Below are 27,081 nucleotides of genomic sequence, written 5' to 3'. Positions count from 1 at the left end.
ATTCATCTCTCAGCCTACACAAATGTAAGCCAAGTGCATAAAAACAATTAGCAAGTCATGCTGATAAAATACTTGTTTAAAAAATAGAGTATAAAGGATTTATTTTAAAATTTATCCAATATAAAAAAGAGATTATATAGATTCACTAACCTGGAACTGGTTTATGTTGATATTAAATCCAAGGTTGAAAGGGGAGTAATGCTAACTAACCTTATCAAGAATATATATTATGAGGCACTCAGTACTCAATAAAGGGAAGAATGTTGGGGAAAACCCAAAACTTCTATTTTCTGAATAATTCTCTAATTTATCTCGCTGAATTCCCATATTGTGTATAACTGGCTATGGCTATCAGTGGAAAAAATCCATAAAATTATTGCTTTAAGATTTTGGTTTAAGACATTAGTACCTTACTTGTGCTTTTCAGTCTTCCATGTCCGATAACCAAGAGATTCCTCAATGGTTGGAGACTCCAAGTCACATACGAATCCAACATGTGATATTAAAGCAGATAGTTCGACGGAGACATAGTGGACTTAAAAGTAGGTTTGGGATGTGTTTCTTGAGGTGAATGACGCAAGAAGAAAACGCAGCAAGATGGAATAAGAGAAGATAGGATTTCTGAATCAGAGAGTTTGGAATTGGTTTAATAAAAAATCTTTGCATAAGTAATAATTTACTAGTAAATTTAATGAACCAAACAAAGAATTTCAAGTGTATGAACCAATCAAAGAACTTCCACTTTATTGATTAGAGAAGTTATACCTCACTAATGACTAAGGGAAATTTATGAGTTTCATCATGTTGGAATTCTAAAGTTGGCAAAAAGGAATAGTTTCACTTTTAAGAAAACTCATCATCATTCACTTTAGAACTGTTCATTATAAATATAGGAACCAATAACAAAAGCAATTTAAGTTCCATCATAGCATTGACATATTTTGTTGATCAAAGATAATAGAAATAAGTTATATACATAGTTTTGGAAATGTCTGCCAATGTTCCAACAATTTATGAAGATGTGGAGGTGAAATATGAAACAAAGGAAACTCCAGAGGCACAACTTCTGATTGTTCACATTCCTGATGGTTTGGTTTACTTTCCTTTGCTTTTTTGTGGGAGACATTTTATTCCAAAAAGTGTATCACTCTATGTAACACGATTTAGATTTATTATGATTGGTCAGAAAAATATTTTTATTAAATTTTTAATTTATATATTTTTCAACCAATTACAAACAATGACACATGAAGTGAGAGAATTTCAACCTTATATTCTTGCTTTTCTTTTTATCTTGGATTGCTTTTTAAAGGGGTGATTAAAAAAATTGACTTTTCCACTTTTGAACTATTCTCTATTTATTTGGACTTTGGAAGTTTAAGAAAAATGACTTTCATTTCTATACAAATTGGACCTCTCAAGAAATATATTTATATATCTATTACATTAAAATTTTAGTATTTTTTATTTGACTTTCTCTCTTTATCACTATCTTATTTAGTAGGTAAGTAGAACGGTATAAAAATAGTCATTAACATTATTTTGATTTTCTGAAAAGATAATATAATTAAGAACAAGTTTTTCCTAGAAAAACACTTGTTTTGGAATGGGAGGAGTATTAAATAATTAATTATATTTTTATAAACAACCTTTTTAGTTCAAACAAATTTATTTCATATTCCATTTAATTCTATTTAGTAGAACAAATGAGAGGTTAATATAGAGTTGTAAAAAAGTTCTCATTATTTTCTTTCATTTATTGATGTGAAATAAAACTAATTCCTTAACTTTGACAAATATTTCTACATAAAGAGGTATCTTTATTTTAATAATTAGAATCTTATATTGATGCATATTAACAAGAATATGTAAATCAAAGACTAAGCACCCTATTTTGAGTATTTTGAAGAACAAGCTTAAAAATTTGAAAAGAAAAAGTTAATCTTTATTGGAAATTAAACCATGTGCATGTTGTTTCCCTTGATATGCATGTCTTGGGTTTTTCAGGCTTTGCAAAAGAGCATATTGGTGCTAAAGTTGAGTTTGATCATAGAAAAATTAGAGTTTTTGGTGAACAACCACTTAGAAATGATAGAACCATTCGTTTCAACTTAGTTCATCAAGTTCCACCAACTTGTGATATTAATGGAATCAAGGGAAAATTTGATGGTGGAATTGTTACCATTACAATACAAAAGAAGCTCATTTCAAAGGAGGTTCCTAACCAAAAACCACAACAAAGTGCTACACGAGAAGCTGAATCAAGCCATGCAAATAACAAAGAAACCATTGCTCCAAAATCTACAATTGGAGATAAAGCCAAAGATAAAAGCACTACTTCTGAGGTAAAAGATCAGAAGTTTCAAGATGGTATTTCAGGTCAAGATCACAAAGCAATAGTTCAAAGTAAAGAAGAGGTTGATAATGATACATCAAAACTACCAAAAGTTGAAGAAAAAACCATGCCTCAAAAGGGTCAAGAGGAGAAAAAAGTAGAAAAAGAAAGGGTTGTTGTAAAGGAAGTAACCAAAGAAGATACTAACAATACTTCTGAATCAAGAAAGGAATGTAAAAATGATGTTGTGGAAAGGGTTGTAAAGGAAGTAACTAAAGAAGGTTCCTCTGAGATTAAGGAAGATAGAAAAGAATCTTCCAAAGTTGAAGAAAGTTTTGTTGATGCAAAGTTTACTAAGGAAGAAGAGAAAGAGAAGGAAAAGAAAAGAAAGGGTAGTTTTGGTGCTGTTGAAGAGAGTTATGGAAAGAGCATACCTGAATCAAGATTTAAAAGAATCAAGGAAGTGGTTGCATCTGCTTCTGAAGCTGTAACTAGTGTGACAAAGAAGTTCAATGATGAAGATAAGCAAAAGCTAATATATATGAGTGCAGCAGTTGTAATGGTGGCACTAGGAGTTTATGCTTCCTACAAGTTTCGTTCCTCACCTAGACTATAGACGATGGTGTATATTTAATTCCCTGTAGTCTTATAAATTTACTGAATGTGCTTAAATACCCGTGTAATATTTTATTTCTCTAAATCATGTCTCTCATAAGTTAAATTCGTGACCTCAAAAACTTATCGTCATATATTCCATTTATTATATGTATTTCTTTTCACATGATTTCAATAATAACGAACAAGCATGAGAAACCCTTTCTTTTCTTTTCCTTCTCTTTTTCATTATCCCTCTTTTCATACTGTATTTGCACCATATTTACCATAATATGGTATTTGGACATAGGATTCATCACTTTTTACATTATTACTATCTATATATATCATTTTTGAAGACCATTAGAATATTCACTACTCTCATTTATTTAGGATATTACTCCTCGAAAATAAACAATCATATAGTTACATTACATTTCTAACAAACAATGAATCAAAATTATTCTTTCAACATGAACCTTCATATGTCTAATTTAGTAACCCTCCAGAGTAGGGAATATCTGTATCAGGAAGCCATGTATTCCCCAATGTAAAATTAAGCACAGTAAAGTTACAAGCTTGTGTATCATTCAGCAAACTAAAACCAGGCCATTGCACCCTATTGTTAGTTTTAGCACCAGGTCCATAATTATTGAACTCACCATAAAATAGTGTGTCTAATCCTACTGTTCCATTCCATTCTAACCACCCAGTTGGATGAATTAGATCTCCAATATATGACTGAAGATAAACTGTTCTTGAGTACTCCTTCCACGGCCGGCCTAAGTAATTCGAGGTCGAATTCAAGTCTGCGGCCAAGTCAGGTGCAGCATCAATCTTACAGTTTTGGATTGAAATGCCAGTATTTTGATTAGGATCAGTTCTTCCTTGTGCTGTCACAGCATTCTTTTGGTTTGGCATAGGTTTTCTAGCATAGATGTTACAGTTCTGGAATACTACTGCAGAGTTACCAAAAATGAAATCTACTGTGCCATAAATATCACATTCTCTATAGAATTGTCTTAGAGAATGAGCATAGAGTGTGTCTTGATATCCTTCAAAGCTGCAATGATAGAATGCAGAGAGATCAGCATTGTTTCTTAATGCTACTGCTTGGTGTTTTTCAGGACCTGCTGTGTTGCTGAATGTAACATCTACTGCTATAAATCTTTCTCCAGATACAGCTACATTAGATAGAAATGCAAATATATGGTATTAGATTCAGAAAATTTATCAAGTTATACATGATCATTTAACAGACTAATTGTAGGCTTATATGATTTTAAGATTAGAATAATTTAAGACATTGAATGATAAATAACATGGCATGGCCACAAAGGAATTTTGTATCTAGTTACTTTGAGCAAAGTTATACTGCTAATGCAAAAACATATATAAGATTAAGTATGGTTAATTGATAATGTAAATAGTAAATATACTTTGATCCTTCAAATATTTTGCACGTACCAATTTTGTCAATGAAATTTTGAAAAACTCAAAATGGTCCAAAAAAATTTCAAATGCGAGTCAAATTTGTCATTTTTAACATTTTTATAACCATTAATAATGACTATTTTGATTCACATTCGTGATCCTTGAGTACTAGTTTGAACTTTTATTTTTTTCGGATGGAATTGGTACAGATGAATTTTTTAAGGACAAAAGTGGGTATCCCGTCTAAAAAAATTATGCTAACTGGATTAAAATTAAACTCTTCATGAAATTGGTGTTGAAGTGAAATCTCAAGTAGTGGTTTTAATGTTATCTCAATAGTATCTCTTGACTTGTTATTGGGACAAGTAAACTTTCAAATGAGAAGAGTTTAGAAACAAATAAGCACTTACCAAAGGTGGCAGAATTGAAAGTTGTCCAACCATCAATAACACTATGGTTCCCTGTGATGACAGTCTTGTTAATACCATCTCCAATAAGTAGAATATTCTTCTTATGTTTAGGAACAATTACATATTCCTCATAGTACCCTTCTCTAACATAGATAAGGAAATATCCATCTTCTGGCTTTGTGTTGTTTGGTGCAACATCAATAGCTTGTCCTATAGAAGTATAGTTGTCTGTTTCATAAGGGCTCACAATCACAAATTGGTTCAATAGAATTCCTTGGTTTTTACTTTCTTCAAGAATTCTTTCAGCTCTAGTGCAATTTGATGATTTATTGCAATTATACTTGGTGTGGAGAAGCTGCATCAAAATTAAGGTTTTAGTTCTAGACTTTCAAGAAACACTTTTAAGCATATAATGTATATAAGCAATGTTGATTTACTATGACTAAGTAAGACCAAAGTTAAATACATGCACATATGGTTATAAAACTAGGCTGTTTTCTTACCATACTATGTGGATTTGATTAAGTTATAGGCCTATTATACTATTATACATGTGTGACTGGAAGCTTCCATCATAAACTCTTTTGCTCATTTCATTCTATCCAATGTGAGATTTCTATTTGTCAATTACACTTGAATATATCTAAAATTCCATATCCCCAATGAAGAATCACCAATAAGTAAAACATTTTATTTTGAACCAAAATCTTAAAACATTACCTCTATAAATCTTTTTACTTATAAACTCATTCCTTAATTTCATCTTATCCATTATGCAATAGTCACTATACTTGAATATGTCATGGCATTGTTATTGTATAATAGGGGTGAGCAGGACTTGGACCTGACTTTACCTGCTCACCTGTACAGCCTGATCATGATGGAAAATCTCATTAGATCTATGGTTGGGTTTGGGTTCAAAGATTAGACCCTGTCAACCGGTTAGGGACCAAGCATGACATGTTTCGACCCGTCCTACGATCACTTAGTCACTATGTTTGTATGTATCTCTATTCACATGTGTACAAATAATGTCATGTTTTTTGTCAAAAGTATCACTGATTCTCTAATTTTTTATCATACATACATGATTAATAAAATATATACATTTGTCATTTTAGAGAATGAATCCGTTTACACCCAAGTTATAATAGTTACACTCAATCTCAACCGTTCATTTTCTTAAATCCAACGAGCCAAATGAGTGAGTACAATAAGTGATGAGAGGAAAAAAAAAGGAAATTTTAAATAACCTTTAAGTTTCATCTATTTGGTCCGTTGGATTTAAAAAAAATGAATGGCTGTGATTGAGTATAATTAGTGTAACTTAGCTTGAGTGTAAATGAATCTCTCTCATCATTTTATATGTCAAATTAAATATTTATAATAATAAATAATATTGAGAAGACTTTATCTAAAATAACTATGCATTATATTTAATCAGATATAAGGTCGGGTTCGAGTTTAAAGGTTGACTTCATCATTATTTAGGGTCGGGTTAGCTTTGGGTCTAGGACCGAATTTGGATTCAAAAAAATTATCCAACCAATATTTAGAGTCAAGTAAGGACAAGTCTTAACCCGCCCCAACATCTAGCCATTGCTCACAAATGTATAAGATATAAGAGTTGTTCCATTTTATATCTTCTATAATATATCTAATAATTTTGTTTGCAAAATTCACTGGTTTTAAGTAACCACCTTTCATATTGTTTCTTTTTTTTTGTCATTGTTGGATTATCCTCTTGTTCTTTAAATAACGCACTAATATCTTTTGAAGTATTGTAGTTGTTCTCTTCATAAGTATTGTTGAAGGAGTTGAATCTCAATTTTTTGCCTTGTACTATACACCTAGTCTATCTTTGTCCAACCACTTAGATCATTTCTAAGCAAACTTGATATCAAAGTTACCACAATAACTAAAATAATGTCATGCGCTTTATGATTCTAAAATGCAAGAAATATATAGTTATAAATATGAACAAGTTTTGCATACTTATGAAAAGTAGCACTAACTAAGAATCTTTGCTCATGGGTTAATCAACCATAAATATAAATAGTAAAGGGTATGTTAGAACATGACACGTGCAGTGTCTGATGCTAGTGGCTTAAAGAAGCGAAGACCCACGTGACTTGTCATAAATTAGTTAAATTATGTCCAGGTATTAATAAACATTAAAAACACAGTGAAACATAGCTTACGAGGTTTATCTTAAGTCAACCCATGTAAGCTTCATCTGTTTAAATTGCCTCATTATTATTTTTCAACCTACATCATTATTTAATTGTGGAATTATAGGATTTGGTTCCTTTAAAATAGTCTTTTTTCCCCTTCTTACAGTGCATAAATATATATAATTAAATAAGATAAATTATTGAAATTATAACTTATATATACAATTAAATAATATCCAATATTATACTAAAAATAAATAAATATAATTAAATAAGATAAATATATAGTTAAATAACTAATAAGAGATTACTATAATAGTATAAGCCTCAATAAATCTTATGTATCATAATAATGATTGTGGCCTAAACAATAATAACTATCAGTTTGTTTCTCATAAAATTAAGAAATTTTATAATCTTGATCATATATACCTACCTCTCTATGCTCTCTTAGGATCTAAAATACTAAGACCAATAATTAGATCTAGATCATATATACCTACCTCTATATGCTCTCGTAGGATCTAAAATATTAAGACCAATAGCTACATATTTCACATAAATAATTCTAAACCCTTCTATATTCTTTTATAAAATTTATACTAATTAAAAAATTTGGGCAACTCTATTTGCACTCAATAATATTTACCCCCAGCCATCACACTGTTCGAGTAAGGCTTCCGAATAGTATTTTTTAACCTTTGAAAGACTCATCCTATAGAAGTATTCAAAAAATATTAAATATTTTAAATGTTTTCAAAACATTAAAGACATTATTTTTATCTAATATAAGATATTAACAGAATTTTTTTATAAGAAAATATAATAAAACACAAATAGTAATTAGTAAAATATAATAATACCATGTAATGTACAAGACATAGTAGAATACAACTAATACTTCTGTGTGGAACATGTATCTCTAGTGCATACTTTATAAATACTTTTTTTTTATATTTGTAATTATTAAAAAAACTATTTTTTTAACTTTTGTTTTTTTATATCATTATAAATGAAAATATTTTCTAAACCTCATTCTTTTTAGTATAATATAATAAAAAAATGATATATATCCCTACTTTTAATTTATAAATGATATAAATTACTTTATTATGATATATGAGAATTTATAGGATAATTTTATGATTAGGAAAATATATCATTAGTCATCTATCTTCAAACAAACAATAGATAGCATATTATGAAAGAGATATAGATTACCTTAATGAGCTTTTCAAGTGGTTGCCTAACTTTGAAGGTTTTGGTTGGAAGGCCATGTTTCCTTGTTTTATGTTTCTTTAGGTTTCTATTAAGAGCTTCACTAACCAACCCAAGTGACACACTATACAACTGTGTCACATCCTTAAGTGGCACAGCAAGTGCATTAACAATGCTACTCTTAGTCACAACCAACCCATCAAAGCAAGTGTAATGGTTAGTTGCCACAGCACTTAGGTAACTCTCAATTTTCTCAACCAGCTCAGTATCTGAGGAATCAGCATCTTTGAGTTCCTCAGATATGGATTCTAAGTAACCCACATTGAGCTGGTTGAGATCTTTGCAGTCACCTAGTGCACCAACCTCAGCATGGTTGAGTGTTGACGATGAGGATGAGGAATTACTGTGGTGGTTGATGAAGTCATCAAACACTTTTGATAGCTTTTTTGCTTGTTTGAGGCTTTGTTTAATGGAGAATTTGCCATAGCCATATGGATCTGAAGGTGAGGAACGGATTGCTGAGAGAATGGAACGGCATAGTTTTGGATATAATGTGGATTTGCAATCATTGTAGGAAGAAGAAGAAGAAGTGGTAGGTGATGGAGTTTGAGCTAGGAGTAATGGTGCAAAGAGGAACAAGAGGATGAAAATGGAGAGAGGAAGGGACATTATTTTTAGTGTTGAGTGGTTTGAGGTTGAGGTTGTGCTTATGTTTGTGAGTTTGGTGTTTCATTAATGGGGATTTATAGGCATTGGGAGGCCAAATTTGGGAATGAAATTAGATATTTCACTCACATGATATTTATATAATAGTATAAGGTACTACTAGATTTATACAATGACAAAAAAAGTAAAAAATTGATTCATGAAAATAACAATTGTTAAGAGGAACAGTCACATTCCCTGAAAGTGATTAATTTCTTACTTATAAGATGGGGATACCTTTAATAATACCACAAACTTTGTAATAATTGATAAAAATAGAGTTGGTCCCTCAAATTTTGTGCCTATACTGGTGGTTGAAATTTTAAAACTAACAAAATAATTATAATTATTATTTAATGTTGGTCCGATTAATTTTTTAGCATTTTTAATGACTTATAATAAGGATTTTTTGACTAATTTATAATTGGTAAGTAATAGTTTAAATTTTTATTTTTTAAATAAAATTAGTAGACAAAAATTTGTAAGAACTAAACTCAGATTCTAAAAAAATATAAAATTCAACGTATGAAATTATCAATTAGTAATATTTGAGGAGGAAGATAATATAACTATGAAATAAGAAAATGTTTTCAAAATGTGAGCTCATAAACTCCAAATTAAAAGACAAACAACCTCATAGTGCTACTTCATTGACAACAATAATATCAGAGTGACCCTCTAATGTAAAGTATGGACAAACGAAATATAAAAGCGCGTTATTAAAAGAAAGAATAAATAGTAGTGTGGGGTGTGTCGGTGTGAGCATTATTATGAATGCATTTTGGTACAATATAACGTGGAAGGAAAGACTTTAACTAATGCTATAATTGTCACATAATAGAACAGACATAATAATAATAACAGCAATGCACAACCATAATATCCTAAATTCTACCACACATCAATAATAATCAAATAAAAAATAATAATAATACATGTTAAAATTTTCAATTAATATAACATGTTATTATTTATGCTTGATATAATTTGAAATAACTCATATGTATTCCATATAATATGAGATGATGCAAAGTATTAGTTACACAGGTCGTTAGTTTCTAAACTTGCAATTATTTTTGTTTGGTACAGTATAAAGAATACTCCACCCGCTTCATGATCGAAGTGTTTATACTGTAATTTTTTATACACTTATCATTACTCATTCTTTTATTCTGGATTTTTTTTCATTTCATTAATTAGATTATTTTTTATTGAATTGTATAAAATTCTATATCATTTAATTTTATAAGAATTAATGTCTCTTTATTGTTTTTGGTTCATAAAGTGCATCAATAATTCTAAAGAGATATTAATTAAATTAATCTTATATTATATTATAACAAACCAAAAAATAATGAAAGAGTATTGTCTCATACTATTTCGACTTATCTCTATAAATATATTATATTTTATTTAACTTAATCATACTTATAACTTTTTTATTTAAAAGATTATATTTATCTTTCATGTAAGGTAATTAGTGTAATATGTATATAAATTAGAAGTTTGTATATGCGGAAAAATGAATGATTGATTTATGTAATTTTATTCCAATTGAGTTGGTGTTAGTATAATTCATTTTTCGATAATAATTATAATATTTTCTGTCCTTCGTTTAAAATTAGAATATTTTCTGTCCTTGGTTTATAATCATAATTATGAACAACTCATAAACTGTTTACTGCACCGAATTCCATGTGAAAGTGAAATTAGCAAGAAGCTTCTCCTTGCTTGGTTTACTTCTTGTGTTCACATTGCACATTCCCCAACTGCACTGCAGAACTCTCAATTTGCTAAAAGAAGTTCAAATTCGAACTTAAAGTCAAGTCAATCATGTCAACCTTCTAATGCTTTGTGAATATCGAAGATATTGTGAATATCGAAGATACTGTAATCTACTCGTTTTTTATATGTATCTTCCAATGTTTTAAACAAATTAAAGAAATCATCAATTTGATATTTTTAATAAAATTGTTATTACTTTTTCTATATATTTTATTATTTTTAATAAATCTAACTATGATGGAAATGTATTGAAGGAAGTAAAGGATATGTACATGATCTTCATTGATATACGGAAATGTATGATAAAGTATTTAAAGAGATTTTATGAGATGTTGTAAAGAAGAAATTTGTTCACAGTGCCTATATTCGAGCAATCAGATATATGTATGATGGGTAAAGACTAGCATAAGAATATAAGAAGAGGTCTCAAGATTTTTCTAATATCATATGACTATATCAAGGGTCAATATTGAGCCTCTACTTTTGTAATGATATTGTCTTAGTGGGAAATCAAAGATGAATTAAATGACAAGTTAGAATTGTTGGGACAAGTTTTAGAGACACATAGATTACATACAAGTCGAAGTAAAACAAAGTATAAGTTTAAAAAAAGGCGAACAAACTTTATTGTAAAGATAAAGATTGGGGAGGATATTATACCTCAAGTCAATAGATGTATGTATCTTGGGTCAATAATACAATATATGAAAAAATTGACGAAGATATGAACTATAGGATTCAAGCGAGTTGGATAAAGTGACATAGCGATCCGGTATCATTTTGATAAAAAAAAGTGACACTCAAGTTTAAGGAGTAATTTTACGGCACAATTATAAGGCCTAAAATATTATAAATAGAATATGAACAAAAGAATAGAATTTATGTAGTAGAGATGAGAATGTTGCGTCAGATAAGTGAATACACTAGACAAGATGAGATTATAAATGAGTTCACCAAGGAGAAAGTTGGAGTAACTCCTATTGTAGAAAAGAAGGTAGAGTCGTGTCTTAGGTAATTTGAATCTATTGGAGGAGACCATAGAAGTCCCATACATGGAGTAGATCAAATCAAAATTAGTCTAATTCTTAGAGATGAGAGAGATAAAAAAACTCATAAAGAAAGAACTAGAGCTTAATGATTTGTCAAAAAATATGATTTATGATAAAGTATTATAACATCGTTTGATTTATGTAACCAATCCTATATTGATATAAAAGTTTGATTATTGTTGATGGTTGTTGTAAAGTAATGAAAGTACGTATCAGTAATTGCTAAAAGAAAATTAAGTAATATTGTCTACAACTTTCAAAATGACAATTAAATAGAAACAATTTTTTCTTTCTGAAAATGCCACAATGGATGAAGTAGTAGTTAATATTCAATAAGTGTTATTGGAGATATATAATTCAAATGGATTAAGAGTAATTTATGATAATCATGCTAATTAACTAGTTAAATACATCACCTGTATGTTTTTTTAAAATGAAATGTTGTTTTTGGTCTATTATTAGGGCAATAATGAGCAAGATCATTACAAATTTATATTTATGTATATTAGTGTAATCATCTTATTTAAATCATACATTTTAAATTAGCATAAAATTGTAATTTTGAATTTAATTACCAAAACTTGGTTGTATTGGTGGTGGGAGAAGTTAATACGAGCGACAATGAAAATAATATTTCACTATTATTGAAGCTAATTAATAACTCATTAAATATATTTTTAATTTTATTTTAAAAAAATGAAAATTGGGAGGGATAATTGACTTTAAGATAATATATGACTACTATTCAGTGAATAAATAATTATTAAGTCATTTAAACTTTTTTATATAAGTGACAAATATGAAATTATCTCAATTCTCATATCATTTTTCAAATCAAAATCTTTCATTTTTTTTATGAAATCAAGTCTAATTAAAAACATTTTTATCAAAGTGATATGCTTTTATTATGTATATATTTTAATATTTACTATTCTTTTTAAAAGTAAGAACCAGATAAAATTCATTATTCACAATATGGCTAGACAATATTAATTGTTATTTGTGTAAGTAAATAAAAGATTTGACTTGAAATGTTTTAATTCATGAAAACATAATATACATTAGTTTTGGCAATTGTTTAGTTTTGCTTTGATTTTAGTATAATTTTTATACAGAAATTAGTTTTTGACTTTAGTATAATTTTTACAAATAATAGTTTTAGTGGATATTATTAGTAATTGTTCTAATATTTACCTCAGTTGGTAGATTCATTTGATATTCGCAATTTCTTTCCAGTACCTTTGCATATCAACCAAAATATTATTAGCACCGCTTCATCATTAGTATTTTATGTTACAAATAGATTTTTTACGTACATATGACATATGATAGTAATTTTGTTTTCACATAAGCATTTAGCGTACATGCACTAACGTCACTTATTAAAAAAATAAGCATGCTTGGATAAAAAATTTACCATGCATTAAAACAAAAAATATTATATTTCCAATGGGAAAAAATATATATACTTATGCCTAAAGTATTTTAAGAAGACCAGCGCCATGGCAGAACAAGTTGTTGTATGTTATTATGTAAGGTGGCCATACTTGTAGACAAAGACATCCTTAAATTTTGATTTAGTAACCACAATTATATATAGCTGGAATATTATGATTTTGGAATAGAAGAGAAAGATCAAGAAAATCTAAAGGGGAAATGATTAAGAAAGTCTCCGATATCGATATTATGTCAATAAGCATCATTTATAATAAAACATTATGATATTAATCAATCCATATAATCAACCCATCTAGTGGAATAAAAACTTGGTTGTTGGTTAGAGTCTCTGTAATAACACGAGGAATGTAATTGTAGTCACATATGCTATTCCACATAATTACAACATCAACTGCACCCACAAATACAATTTATAACATAGATGAAACAGGCCATGTGAGTATAATGGAGTAGGCTTACAAGTCATAATCCGTGGACCAATTTTGGCTTTCGGTTGAAGAGAAGAATTTGACTAAAGATGATGATTATGGTTTTGTGGTGGATATAGTTTTCATGTCACAAAGAAACTTAATGGGTTTCAAGGAATCTCTTGGTTCTAAGTATTCCCATTTGTTTTGTGCTTGTCCCCATCAAGCAACTAGCCACGTTGTCTTTGTTGGTTCTCCTCGTTAAGTGTCTTACTATAGACTTGTCCTATGCAATTTCTGTCCATTTTCAAGGAGAAAAAATCTTATCAATGCCCTTTTGTATACGTATGTAAATAAAAAGAAAAAAAATCTTTTGTTCCAAATCATATTTTGCATCAATAATATTAAAACAAACATAGAAAAATAATAAATACTAATTTTTTGAATTGACATAACATATTTTTTATTGATGCGGGACAAAATCAAAACATGATTTGAGATAATAGGTGATTGTTAAAAAAATATATGTAAACATTCAATGTACTTTCATATTATTTTATGTTATATATTTGGTGTAACCTCTTTTCTTTTGCACTAAATTTATAACTCTACACTTAGGAACATATGAGTTGGTTGATGCAACAGCAGCAGGCAATAATAAGCTTCACGAGATGTTTCCACCTCTGATATTATTATTATTATTATATCCATACTTAACAATATCTATCAATTATTTCGTATTTTATCAAAGTCATGCCACTTTTATTTTAAATACTTGGCAATCAATATGTATAAAAATACTTATCAATCAACTATTTCCTATTTTATCAAAGTAATGTCATACTTAAATGCAAATTAGATCACAATATAACTTGAATTCATGGGTATCTGCCTCAATCCAATACAAGTTAGTTAATTGAAGTTTATTTTTTCAATCTAGTAAGAGTTTGGTTTCGTTATTGATTACACTAGTTTGAACTCATCCCTTATATATATTAAAGTTAGTCTTATATATAAACTAGTTTTATGAAACTAGTCTTATATATGTGTTTGGGTTATGGAAAAAAGGAGTTCAACTCATTTCTGGTGTTGGAAAGTCTGATACTAAATAATAACGAAAAATAAGATTTCATCAAATTTAAAAATTATTATATTAAAAAGTAAATTAAAATCATGATTATTAGATATTTATTTCTACTCATGCATGTCACAATCTTAATATAGTAATAACTCTTCTGCACTAAAAAATATTCAAATTTGGGAAGAAGTGGGTTAGAATGGGAAAACCAGACTGAGTGAGGACGAGGTTCCTTTTTTTCAACCAACACAATAATTATATCCTTAATATACATCTCAATAAAAAATTAATTATAGTAGAATCTTAGTTGCCTCTCGAATTGTTAGTTTTCAGTATCACTTTGTGCAAAGAGTGTGTAATTATCTTGTGATTTCTCTATTCAATTTAATTCGTTTATTCTTAGGAAATGCAGAATTTGGCAACAAAAAAAAGACAACCACTAATTTTATGAAATATAAAATTAAAAAAAAAAACTTGTTTTTTTCTGGCACAATCCAGAAAACAAATGGTAACATAAAATGTATTGGTTTGCAACAAAAAATAGAAAACAAATGAAATGGTGCCAACCACATGGCAATTGAATTTTAAAAACAAATGTCCGAAAGAGTACTCATTTATATGATATCAAACTAGCTGAGATAATCAAATTAAAGCACTACACCCACTTGGGATGAGACTTAGATAAGTAATTCACAATCATCGGATTAGGATTGATCTAAACCCGTTCTTTATGTATACGACTCACCATGCCAACTATGAAACAACTTATTAGATATATAAGACAACCAATTTGAAATGTCACGAAATCTCCCGCACTTCGGGGATGCCCTCAGCACCGAGGAACACATACTAGTGTGTATGTGCGACTCGTTTAGATCTATAGACTAAAACAAAAGAAAGAAAACAATTGATTCTAATATCGGCGAGAGTTGTAAGATAAGTTAGATCATGAATACCCCTACCAACAATGGTGCCATTTGTTGGTGATGTAGGGTTTGTGCACATTGCAATTTTCAAGGTACCATGGTTGGGGATTTGGGACATCTCCAATGTTTTGCTGACCATATATGGTATGTTATCTATTTGCACATTAGTTAGTTGGTTACTTAAATATCACCTGACCAATTTTTTTTTAAGTTACACTTACTCCACATATATATATTAATCACGATGTGAGATCTTTTTTAATATTGAGCCCTCCAATATTAAAATATGGGGGAAATGAATGATTTGTAATTATTTAATTTAAAAATAGATAAAAATTTGAAACCTTAAAATTTTATTTGTGTCACATGCTGTTAATCGACAAATAGGAGTATAAATATTATCTCAGTGCCACACACAAGTATAGAGTTAATAGATTACGTATCCACATAGACTTGTTAAATCTAGCATTTCAACAATTAAAGCACTATATTCTAAGCTGATTTTTAAAATATGTTTTTAGCATGGTTGGTTTGATAACACAAAATAGTAGTTTAAATGTAATACAATGATAAAAAGAGTTAAGATTGAAGTTCATTCTCACTATCCATATACACATTGATTTAATACAAAATTTCAACTCTTAATGATGTATTAGTATATAAATAAATCAGTGTGTATACATCAAAATTTCAACTCTTAACTTTTAGTAATATAATCAAAACTTCATGAGCTTCATATAAATAAATCAGTGTGTATACATCAAGCTTATATTACATTCAATCCCAACATGGGAGTACTTAGCTACTCATGTTCACACAACGCAAGCAAGATAGGGTCAATATAGAGCTCATAGGGTGGTAGAACCACTCATAAATGAGCATAGATTAACTAATTAATAGCTCACACTTAGTTCCCGCGATCTAAGTGAGCTAAACTCCCTAAAAACTCCAAAAACAAGTATTATAAATCAATATTACAAAGTGTATATCATTTAGGTCGAGTTGGAAGTCCTTAAATAGTGTCTAGAGGTTGTTTCTAGCGCTCAGCGCACCTCTAGCGCGACGTTTAGTGCACAAACTCACAATGGGTGCATCGTTGTGCGCTCAGCGCACCACCCATTGCGCTAAGCACTTACGAAACAGTGACAAAATGCTGATTTTCGATGGTATTTGCGCTCAACATGAAAACCTACACTCGACACAATGGCTTCTGCTCATTTCGCCAATATGACCTTTCACATTGAAGATCCGTCAGTTAGGAACATCATATCCAAAATTCAGCTCGATCCAATGGTGAACAAATGGGTTATTCCAATTTTATTTGAGCATGTCATGGTTGAATTCTTGTTTTTATTCAACACTTATCTTTTTGCCATAATTCCTCTAGTTTAAGTCTACAAAACACTACAGAGGTGAGACTTGGTCATTTAAACAAATTTTAATAATGTATTAGTATAATTTCATTCATTTGAGTTGATTAAGTAGTTATAGTGACATAAAAAGAGTGTATAAAATATTATCATTTTGACACTTAACAACTCTCTCCAACTTAGAACCTTGTTTTTCCTTAAACAAGAGTCTTGGGCTAAGATTTTTCAAAAACATGCTTGGATTTTCAAGTAGGACGTACACATCAATTATCATGACATACATTCAAAGAATATGTTATTCACACAATTACATAAGTGCATTAAGGAATTTCAAGCTCAAATCAAAGTATGATATCTAATTCATGTAAGTCATTCCTAGCTACATAATACATTTGAAATTCTATTATTTAAACAATTCATATACCAATACATCAAGAAGTGGGAACTCTCAAGTATTTGATAGTGAATGTCTCTCATAAACATGTAGCAAAGTCAATTTTGGTATTATCTCATGATTAATTAAAGATGATATATAGTATGAATCACTAAGGTCTTTCATGGATTGTTTTATGGTTGGACACAAAAGACATGGTTTTTTCGGATAAGAGGGGTTCTAATAGGCTAAGAGAGCAAATTCTAACTTCATATTCACTTCTACTTATACTACAAGTTACTTTTGTTTTCTCTTTTCTTTTCATTACTCCATTATTCATCTTTTTATTTTACTCTTTTGTAGTGTTTTTCTTTTTGATTCATAAGATGAGTGATGGTTCAACCACTTCTTTTTCCACTTTTCATACATTAATTTTCCTCTCCCCAACTCGATTATAATTATAATACTTAACTCTCTCATCTTACTAGAACTAGATAATAAGTTTCATTACTATCTCAAGTTTACAATCACAAATAATTCAAGCTCAAAGGAGCTAACAAATGATAATAATGTCATTTGAGACGTGTTTAGTCCAAGTGGGTGTAATAAAATAATATCTTGATCATATCCATATTTTTCTATCAACTTATATTATTTAGAGATGCAAACAAAATCGACGGTGCAAGTTACTACAACTTTTCAATTTTTTATGTAAAGTTATAGCTCAAAACTCACATCACTTAACTTACTCATACAACCTCTTGATTTAAGGCATGCAACTTCATGTTATCATTTTAAAGTTTAAAAGACTATCGTAAGTAAGTATACCTTATCACAATTAGAGTAAACATGCATTTTCAATAAACATGTTATTCCTTAAGAACTTAACTCTTCGTGCAATATACAAGTCAAATCATGTAGTCAATCACATTTAGAACTCACAAATTCTCAGTAAACAGCCCACACATTTGGTCAACATCAAAAAATGAAAAGAGATACTATACTGATTCATTAAGCTCCTAAGTTTGGCCAAGTTCACCCCCTCTGAGGAGCTTAGATTGTCCTCAGTCTAACAAAAGTAAGCTCTCATCTGCACAATAACACACATAAAAGTACAAAATACAAAAACAGAAATAAAATTAAAACATAAAAATACATTGAGTTGTCTCTCAGGAAGCGCATCTTTAACGTCACTAGCTTGACTTAGTTTGTGATGTTATGGATCACGAAGCTGGATTAACCAATGCAGTATGACATTAATATGTCGACACTGTTATTTCACGATATTCAATCGTTTCTAGTATGAGTCACTAGGGTTGATTGAATTAAGGATTAAATTTTTGTCCCTAAAACTCATATATCTAGTTATCAACTCTTGCAAAAGAGGGTGAATGCTAATGATATGAGCATTGACATTAACTTTGCATTCCAAGTAACTATGCAATAAACATGGGCTAACCAACTTAATAATGTTAACTGACTTTACCTTCACACTTTTACCTATTAATTCTTCAACCTCCAAGATGGAAGGTTGGTGCTTATTAGTAACAAGTGTGGTAGGTGGTTCCTCTAGTTGAGAAACTTGGGATTGACTCAAGTAATTGGTTATTACACCTATTGAGTTTCCAAATTTCTCAACAAAGCATTAGTTCTCATTTGATGCTCCATGGTTAGCTCCATGAATTGTTGGAGGGTGTCTTCCAGCTTGTGAGTTATGCCTAAGTAAGGATCCTCCATGTAATGCACCTCCTCGGTGAAGGGTGTTGGACAGTATATGATCGAATGATCACCATAGCAAACTTCACAAGTCATCCTCAGTTGGAATATGGCCATGTGCCAATTGAGTATTTCAAACTACTCCGTGAGCGCCATGTTCTGGGCTAAAATCTTAACATAAGCTAACGAGTCGTGGTCAAACGTCTCATAATCCATACTAAACCTCAACTATTTAGACAAATAGAAAATCTCCACACAGGTTAATAACTCAAATAGCAGTAAAACAGAAAAATGCATAAATTAAAATTGCTTAAAATCATAATCTAATCATGCAATGCTAAGATTTAGACGCAAGTCCCCAGCAACAACGTCATCTTGCTAACTGTCAAATATGTCTATAAATACTACTACAGTGTTGCAAATAAGTATAGAGTTAAAGGATTGTCATATCCATAGGGACTTGCTAAATCTAGGCTTTCTACAATTAAATCACTATCTTAAGCTAGTTTTTAAAATAGGTTTTCAATGTGGTTGGTTTGGTAACACATAAAAGTTCAAATGTAATACAATGATAAAGGAGTTGAGATTAGAATTCATACTTGATGAACAATATATTACACACTATTCATAACTTTAATTTAGCACGATTGACGATTCTTGGTGCCTAGTGGATTTTGTTTCACATGGTTTAGTGTTTTAGACTTTATTGGACTAATATTCCTAAAATGAGTTAATTTGAGATTATTTGGCCTGATTAAATCTATTATCATTTTCAGATTATATTTGACACCAATGACATTTTGGGCATTATGAAAGTGGAATATATGTGTTGAAGTGAAGAGTGTATTTTTATTTTGGGAATCTTTATTTGTAAATTCAGTTTTAGTTTTGGGCCCATTGTTTAGGGCCCATTTTCGGTTTTACTCTTTGTAAAAGAGGGAACCCGAATTCCACTCACACACTTTACATTCACTCATTTTTAGAATTTTGTTTTCCCCTCTTTTGCTCTGCTAGGTTTGCTAAGTATTTTCGGTTTTCATTCATCTTCTTCATTTTCAGTTTGTATCTCCCACTCAATGGAAGGCTAAACTTGTAGACTAAATTCCTTTGGTAATGTATCACAACTCTTGAGGTTTTGTTATTAATGCATTTTGGGTTCTTTATGGTTGTTTTCTTCTATCTTAGAAACTGATTTATGAGTTTATCTTCGCTTAGTTGATTTACTCTAGTGCAAGAATGCTTAGTTCGTGTGAATTTGTTAATCGTTCATGCTTATGTTGATTTCACTTAGTTAGAGGCTTAGGTTTTGGAACTTTGAATTGATTATTGTTTAGTTAATTGATTCTCAACAAATTCGGAAGTTAATGGTTGGAATATGAAAATAATCTTTTGAAACTGGGGATTGAGTTGTGAACAAAAGAACCAAAGTGATTTAGCCATTTTATTATATTGTTTAACTACTGTTTCTGAATTTGATTTATGTTCATACTATCCAACAACAAAAACCCCCTTGTGTGTGTGTGAGTATAAGGGGTTTGAAGCTTTGCTTCAAAGATAATCCTTGGGAAACGACCTAGGAGTCACTTCCTAGTACTGTAGCTTTTAATTATTATATTATTTGTATCGGGTATGACTTTGATCAATGCTCACTATCCATATACACATGATTCAGTACACAAATTCAATTCATAATGATTACTTCACATAAATTACCTCAATATTACTAAAAGCTAATATCTTAATCAATTTAGTAAATTATGCAACAAAGCTCTATGTCTAGCTACTTAATTTCATAAGATTAAGAAATATGACTGACAAATCATGCCTCTATGTCTTGTAGTCCATGTATGCAAGTTGAGTTAAAATGCAACACCTTAGTTGTACTAGCCACCAATGTCTTGGTCTATACTAGCACTTTATCATAGGTAGATATATATCTATTAATTACAATGATAAAATTTTGTTTTATGAACCTTCAAACATACATCTATATCTAGTAGTCTATGACATTCAGTTTGAGAGTTATAAAATTATAAAATTAGTTCCATGTCCAGATGTTAATACATAACTCACATGACATGGCAATTTGATACAAGTCTATGCCTAAAAAATATATCAATCATTGTGTTATGCAAGTTCAACATTATGCAAGTTTGACACTAATATTCTATTCTAAATTCATACAATAAGTTTGACAAAATTAAAGTAAGCATTATGCACATACAATAACTCAAATTTAATCAAAACTTCATGAGCTTCATATAAATAAATCAGCGTGTATACAACAAGCTTGTATTACATTTAATCCCAACAAGGGAGTACATAGCTACTTATGTTCACACAATACAAGCGAGATAGGATCGATACACAACTCATGGGGTGGTAGAACCACTCACAAATGAGCATAGGTTAACTCCTATAGAGTTGACACTTAGTTCTCATAATCTAAGTGAGCTAAAACCCCAAAAAACTCTAAAAATAAGTATTACAAAGTGTATATCATTTTGGTCGAGTTGGAAGTCCTTAAATAGTGTTCAGAGGCTATTTACGGCGCTCAATGCACCGCCTATGTGTTGTGCACACCTTTAGCAAGAAGTTTCAGTGCATAAACTCACTTTGCGCACATCTTCGTGCGCGCAGAACACCACCCACTATGCTGAGCGTAAATGGGTGTGTTGAGCGCATACGAAACAATGGCAAAATGTTAATTTTCGCTAGTATTTGCGCTCAGCTCGATCCAACAATGAACTAATGAGTTATCGCAATTTTACTCGGACATTTCATGATTGAATTCTTGTTTTTATTCATCACTTATCTTTTTGCCATAATTCCTTCGGATTAAGCCTACAAAACACTATAGAGGTGAGACTTGACCATTTAAACAAATTTTAATCATATATTATTATAATTTCTTTCATTTGAGTTAATTAAATAGTTAAAGTATTGCAAAAATGTCTAAAATATAATCAATTTGACACTTTACATATGCCAATATCTTTATCCAGTATTAGAGGATCCACTACTAGAAACGATGAAGACTATTTAACTAAATCAATGAGAAACACACAAATGTATCAAATATAATAGACAAAACTGTATATTATTTAATTATTTTATTCTGACAAAAAGTCATCATTTTCAAAAACCTATTATGTAATTTTTTAATATAAAACTAATATCTTGAAATATTATTCTCTTTTAAAAATTCATATATGTAATAAAAAAAAGTATAGGCTTAATTCATTTGGGTAAATGAAGAATACTTTGATACTAAAATTTTTAGATTAATTGAGTTTCGAAACCTCATCAAAATCAAAGTATGTCTGCTCATAAACACTTGAAAGATCTCAGAAACCTCATAATTTGGATAACATATGACTACTTATAAATACTTACAAGTTACTCAAGAAAAAAAAACTACCCATAAACACTTAAAAGATCTCTAAACATGGATATACAAGTTTTCATTCCTATATAAGAGATGTTGGAAATTGGTCTAATAAATATAATTCTCAAACTTCTATTGCATAACAATATAAAACATTATTTCATGTACTTATATCCTCCCAGGCTCCATCTAAGCTACATGACGAGTAGTTTTTTAAGATGAAAATGATATAAAACAAGCTACTTTAAAATAGGTAATGTTTTATTGTTTATTCTTTCAAGTTCACCACATTGTCACTACCTCCATTATAATCATTACCACCTCCACTACCATTTATGCTATTGCCCTCACCCCTCATCTTCACTATCACCACCTATGCCACTTATAAACTCTTACAATAATCTCATCCAATATGAAATTTCTTTTTCTCACTCTCACTTGAATATAAAAACATTCAGTATCATACGACATCTAGGAAAGGGCATGTTATATTTGAGTTGTTCCGTGTTATTTATGTGGTATTTATTGTGGAAATCAAATAATATATTTGAATATATCTATGATTTTTTTTTTCAAAGTTCATTATTAAAGCACTCTTTTTTAAGTGATAGATAGTGGGATTGTTTTTTTTTTGTCATTAGAGTATCTTCTTACCCTTTCAACAATTTAATAATTTCTTTCGAGATAATGCAATAATAATTTTTTTCGAGATAATGCAATTAGTTAAACAAGTGTTGTTTTCGACTTTTAACCTTATATTATTATATATGATATCCTTTTATTCTAACCATTAGACATTATTATTTCTAATCAAAGTTAAGATAAGAATTAAAATAATGTTATTATGCGCTATATGATTCTTAAATGCAAGAAATATAGTGTTATAAATATGAACAAGTTTTGCATATTTATGAAAAGTGGCACTAACTAAGAATCTTTGCTCATGGGCTAATAAACCATAAATAGTGAAGAGTATGTTACAACATGATATATATAAACATGACACGTGCATTATCTGATGCTAGTGGCTTAAACAAGCAAGAACCCAAGTAACTTGTCATAAATTAATTAGATTATGTACAGGCATTATTCAACATTAAAAACACAGTGAAACAAAGCTTACGAGGTTTATCTGAAGTCAACCAATATAAGTTACATGTGTTTGAATTGGCTGATTATTATATTTCAACTAGTACTTAATCGTGGACTATTCCAAACCTAATCAACTGGCTACTAGTGGCCCAAAAAGTCAACTGGCATGTGGATATGTGAGACCAAAATTCAAGAGTCCCAGCATACCCAAGATTTAGATCGTCCACCAATATCCAACAAATCCAAGATTCGGTGTATAAGATAGCTTAATGCTTTGTTTGGTGTGAGAGGAGAAAATGAGAAGAGAGAAATATGTGAGAAAGAAAGTGAGAGAAGGAAAGATATGAGAATTAGAGTAGAATTTGATATTGTTTGGTAAGATAGAAAAAGAAGATAAATATAAGAGAAGTGGTTATTTTCTTTCCTCTCTCCTTTGTTTGGTTGAATAGAAAAGGAGAAGAGAGAGATAATATTGTATATAAAGTGACAAAAGTGTCCCTCAAACAAAGAGAAAGTAAAAATATAATTAATTATTGAATAACATTTTTAAATTTATTATATATTATATTATTTGTTTTAATAAACTTAAGTGTTGATTTTACTAATTAATTTTACATCTCTTTTAATAATTCTATCTTTTTATAAATAAGTGCCCTAAATCAGATATATATAATATGCAATAACTCAAAATTATATATAAGTTTATTAATTTTAATTTTTGAAGATTCTACCTATCTATATATAAGTATTTTTGCCTCATTGTAAAAATTAAGTGTTAGTAATAAATGGATGTAGGGACAAACTTGTCAAATGTGCCATTTCTTCCCTCTATCTTCTCAAAGTTGAGAAGAAAAGATTTTTAGTGGGACCCATGTATTTTTTCTCTTTCTTCTCTCTTTCTCTCCTCAACCAAAGGAGGGAGAGGAAGAATCTCTATCCAATCTCTCTCTTCTTTCTTTCTTTCCACTCAAAGTTACCTCTACCAAAGGGAGTGTAAAGGAAAGACACTCTGAGAGAGCATTTATGGACCATCATAGGCTCACACATATATATAGGTCTGCCAAACCCATTGATTGAAAGGACAAAAACATAGCCCTAATCATGATTTGTTTAGACATTCCTTCAGTGTAAGGTAAACACATATCACTCACTATAAATATACGTATTCTCTTTCATTAGAGTCCATTTTTATGTACCTATAGGACAGCCCAAAATCATATCTCAACTCGCTTCAACATTATTCCCATACTCCATGGCTGGTTCTCAACCAGGTACTAGCTCCAACTCGGTTCAACCATAGACGTCATTGCATGTAATCCCCTCCACTAGAATTAACCATAGGTGTCATCGCTTTGTTTTTCTAATCTTAATCTAGATCCATGATTGTCACCATCACATAGCTGCTTTCTAGTTGTAGATATCATGGAAAACAAGTTATTGCCCCCGCTATCTACTTGATCATGGTTGACCTCACTAAACAAAGTTAGGAGAGGGTCGACTATGGTGGAGGACGACAATCATGGTGTAGGCCACTGATGAAAAAGATGAACAATAATTAGCATTTGTCACATTACCATAAATTAATGTCTTTAACATTAATGTCACGTTACCATTAATTTAATGGACGTTTGATACTTAAGGAACATATTTGAAACAAAAAAACTTAAGAGACTCAATACTGAATAGAAATCACATGTCCCTAATTTTGTTTCATCCAATCAAATTAATATAATAAAAAATTCAAATGTTACTTTAATTTTACTTCCCATGACTCAAACTTTGTTAATAAATGTCAAAATTTCATTAGATGGAACATGATTTTATGACAGATGATCTTTATTTCTCACTAGTAAAAATAAGGACTCCTAAAAAGGTTTTCAAAAAAATAAAATAAACAAAACTAGGTACATAGCTCACTGAGAGGATGAAGCAGTGGGAATTAAAACAATTTCCCATTCCTTGAGTCCCAGTGAAGTTTATTGAGTTTTTTTTCTTGCCCATTCTTTTATAGAAGTAGGCATTATCTTAATCAGATTCCACAACAACCATTCAAATGGCAACTTCCCAGGCCAATTTGTCCTTTACATTTCATTTTAGTATATAAAAAAAGCATGAAACTCTTTACATTTCTCCTACTGTTATAGGAAATCAAAATATAAAAAAGTGATAGTAACTTTTTAGGGAAGGTGTCAAAAATATCATTTTCAAAAGTAAAACTTCTTCACATTAATGGCATAACTTATAAAACAGAATGAAATGATATATGGCTTACACAATTCATGGGGTTACTTAAGAGGTAAACATTACAATCAACATTTGAAAATGTTCATTGTTATAACTTCGATCATGAGTACATCCATCATTTTCAATTAAAAAATATTTCTTGTATATCACAACAAAACACTTCATGTTTATAGGGTAAATCTTGAAAGTGTAACAAAAGTTTGATGATCATTAGGTAGGATCAGTAGAATATAATATGGGAAAATTAATTATCTGATAACTATTACAAGTTTGAACTTTTATGAATAATATCTCGTCTTATTTCAAGAGCATAAAATGCTTTATATATAAGTTTGATACGCAAGACTTGACTTACAAGACACCATTTAACTAACTTAACTAACTTCTAGACTCAATTAATTGTTGTTAAGAATGGGGAAAACTAGAACAAAGACTTAACAAAGACTCAGAAAATAAACCTAGTAAACGATTTCCTTCTGCCCAAGCAACTTGGCCAAGAGGCATCTTTTAAGTTCCATGCCATCTGCTTCAAGTTCCAAGTCATATGCCTTATGTTCCTGTTTTTCAAGTTCATATGTCCTTTGTTCATTGTCTACTTCCTTTGATAGGCTATACTTCAATACCCCTCTCCCCGCAAGTTGGAGAGTATATGTTAATTACTCCCAGCTTGGAGAGTAAGTAGTGAAATGGATTAGGATCAAGTGCCTTAGTCAAAATATCTGCAAGTTGTTCTGTTGTAGATATAGGTAGTAGATGAAAGAGCTTTGCTTGAAGTCTTTCTCTAACCACATGACAATCAATGTCAATGTCTTTGACACTTTCATGAAAAACGGAATTTGCAGCTATATATCTAGCTAAATCATTATCACAATATAATAAAGATGGTTGAATAAAGGATAGTGAAGATTGTTGAGCAGTTAAGTGAGCCATTGAATCTCACAGGAAGTTGAGGCCAATGCACGATATTCTACCTCTAATGAAGACATTGCTACTGTGTTTTGCTTTTTGGATCTCTAAGACACAAGAGAGTTGCCTAAGAAGTGAATCACATTAGGTTGAGCCATAAATTGACTTAGTTGTTGCACAACAAAACTAATGCATGGCCTGGTATTTGTTAAGTATAATAACCTTCCAACAAGTCTCCTATAAGAGACCGAATCAGAATAAGGAGGAGTCTTATCCTTGTGTAGCTTAGTGGTCCTTACAATTGGTGTTGCGGCAAGTTTAGAAGTAAAAAATCATGTGTCAGATAAAATATCTAGAGCATACTTCCCTTCGCATAGTGTGATTCACTCCTTGTTTCTAGAAATTTCTATTCTAAGAAA

At 30.1% G+C, this 27,081-nt stretch overlaps 2 protein-coding genes across 3 annotated transcripts; one reads left to right on the top strand and one right to left on the bottom strand.

The window, feature by feature from the left end:
- Positions 917–3,409, top strand: LOC109345999 (inactive protein RESTRICTED TEV MOVEMENT 2-like). 2 transcript variants are annotated; one of them, XM_019585337.1, is made up of 3 exons: positions 917–1,088; positions 2,008–2,352; positions 2,386–3,409. In XM_019585337.1, exons 1-3 carry the CDS (start codon positions 989–991, stop codon positions 2,949–2,951), a joined length of 1,011 nt encoding a protein of 336 aa, XP_019440882.1. In that variant the 5' UTR covers positions 917–988; the 3' UTR covers positions 2,952–3,409. The 2 variants fall into 2 exon arrangements, with proteins under 2 accessions (XP_019440882.1, XP_019440881.1); XM_019585336.1 differs by having other exon boundaries at positions 2,008–3,409.
- LOC109345998 (probable pectinesterase/pectinesterase inhibitor 47) lies at positions 3,343–8,891 on the bottom strand. The gene is made up of 3 exons (XM_019585335.1): positions 8,169–8,891; positions 4,774–5,128; positions 3,343–4,113 (listed from the first exon to the last, which is right to left on the bottom strand). Exons 1-3 carry the CDS (start codon positions 8,832–8,834, stop codon positions 3,419–3,421), a joined length of 1,716 nt encoding a protein of 571 aa, XP_019440880.1. The 5' UTR covers positions 8,835–8,891; the 3' UTR covers positions 3,343–3,418.

The sequence above is a fragment of the Lupinus angustifolius genome, chromosome LG04 (assembly GCF_001865875.1).
Source record: "Lupinus angustifolius cultivar Tanjil chromosome LG04, LupAngTanjil_v1.0, whole genome shotgun sequence".
In the NCBI taxonomy this organism is placed as follows: Eukaryota; Viridiplantae; Streptophyta; class Magnoliopsida; order Fabales; family Fabaceae; genus Lupinus; species Lupinus angustifolius.
This window is presented reverse-complemented; position numbering and strand designations above follow the sequence as displayed.

What these genes read in the sequence shown, in the direction of transcription:
- LOC109345999 (XM_019585336.1), top strand. Translation starts at nt 989, where the DNA reads ATGTCTGCCAATGTTCCAACAATTTATGAAGATGTGGAGGTGAAATAT. An exon ending in GATTGTTCACATTCCTGATG is followed by an intron (nt 1,089 to 2,007) that starts GTTTGGTTTACT and finishes TGGGTTTTTCAG; the next exon opens with GCTTTGCAAAAGAGCATATT.
- LOC109345998 (XM_019585335.1), bottom strand. Translation starts at nt 8,834, where the DNA reads ATGTCCCTTCCTCTCTCCATTTTCATCCTCTTGTTCCTCTTTGCACCA. An exon ending in CACTTGAAAAGCTCATTAAG is followed by an intron (nt 5,129 to 8,168) that starts GTAATCTATATC and finishes ATTTTGATGCAG; the next exon opens with CTTCTCCACACCAAGTATAA. An exon ending in TTTCAATTCTGCCACCTTTG is followed by an intron (nt 4,114 to 4,773) that starts GTAAGTGCTTAT and finishes TATCTAATGTAG; the next exon opens with CTGTATCTGGAGAAAGATTT.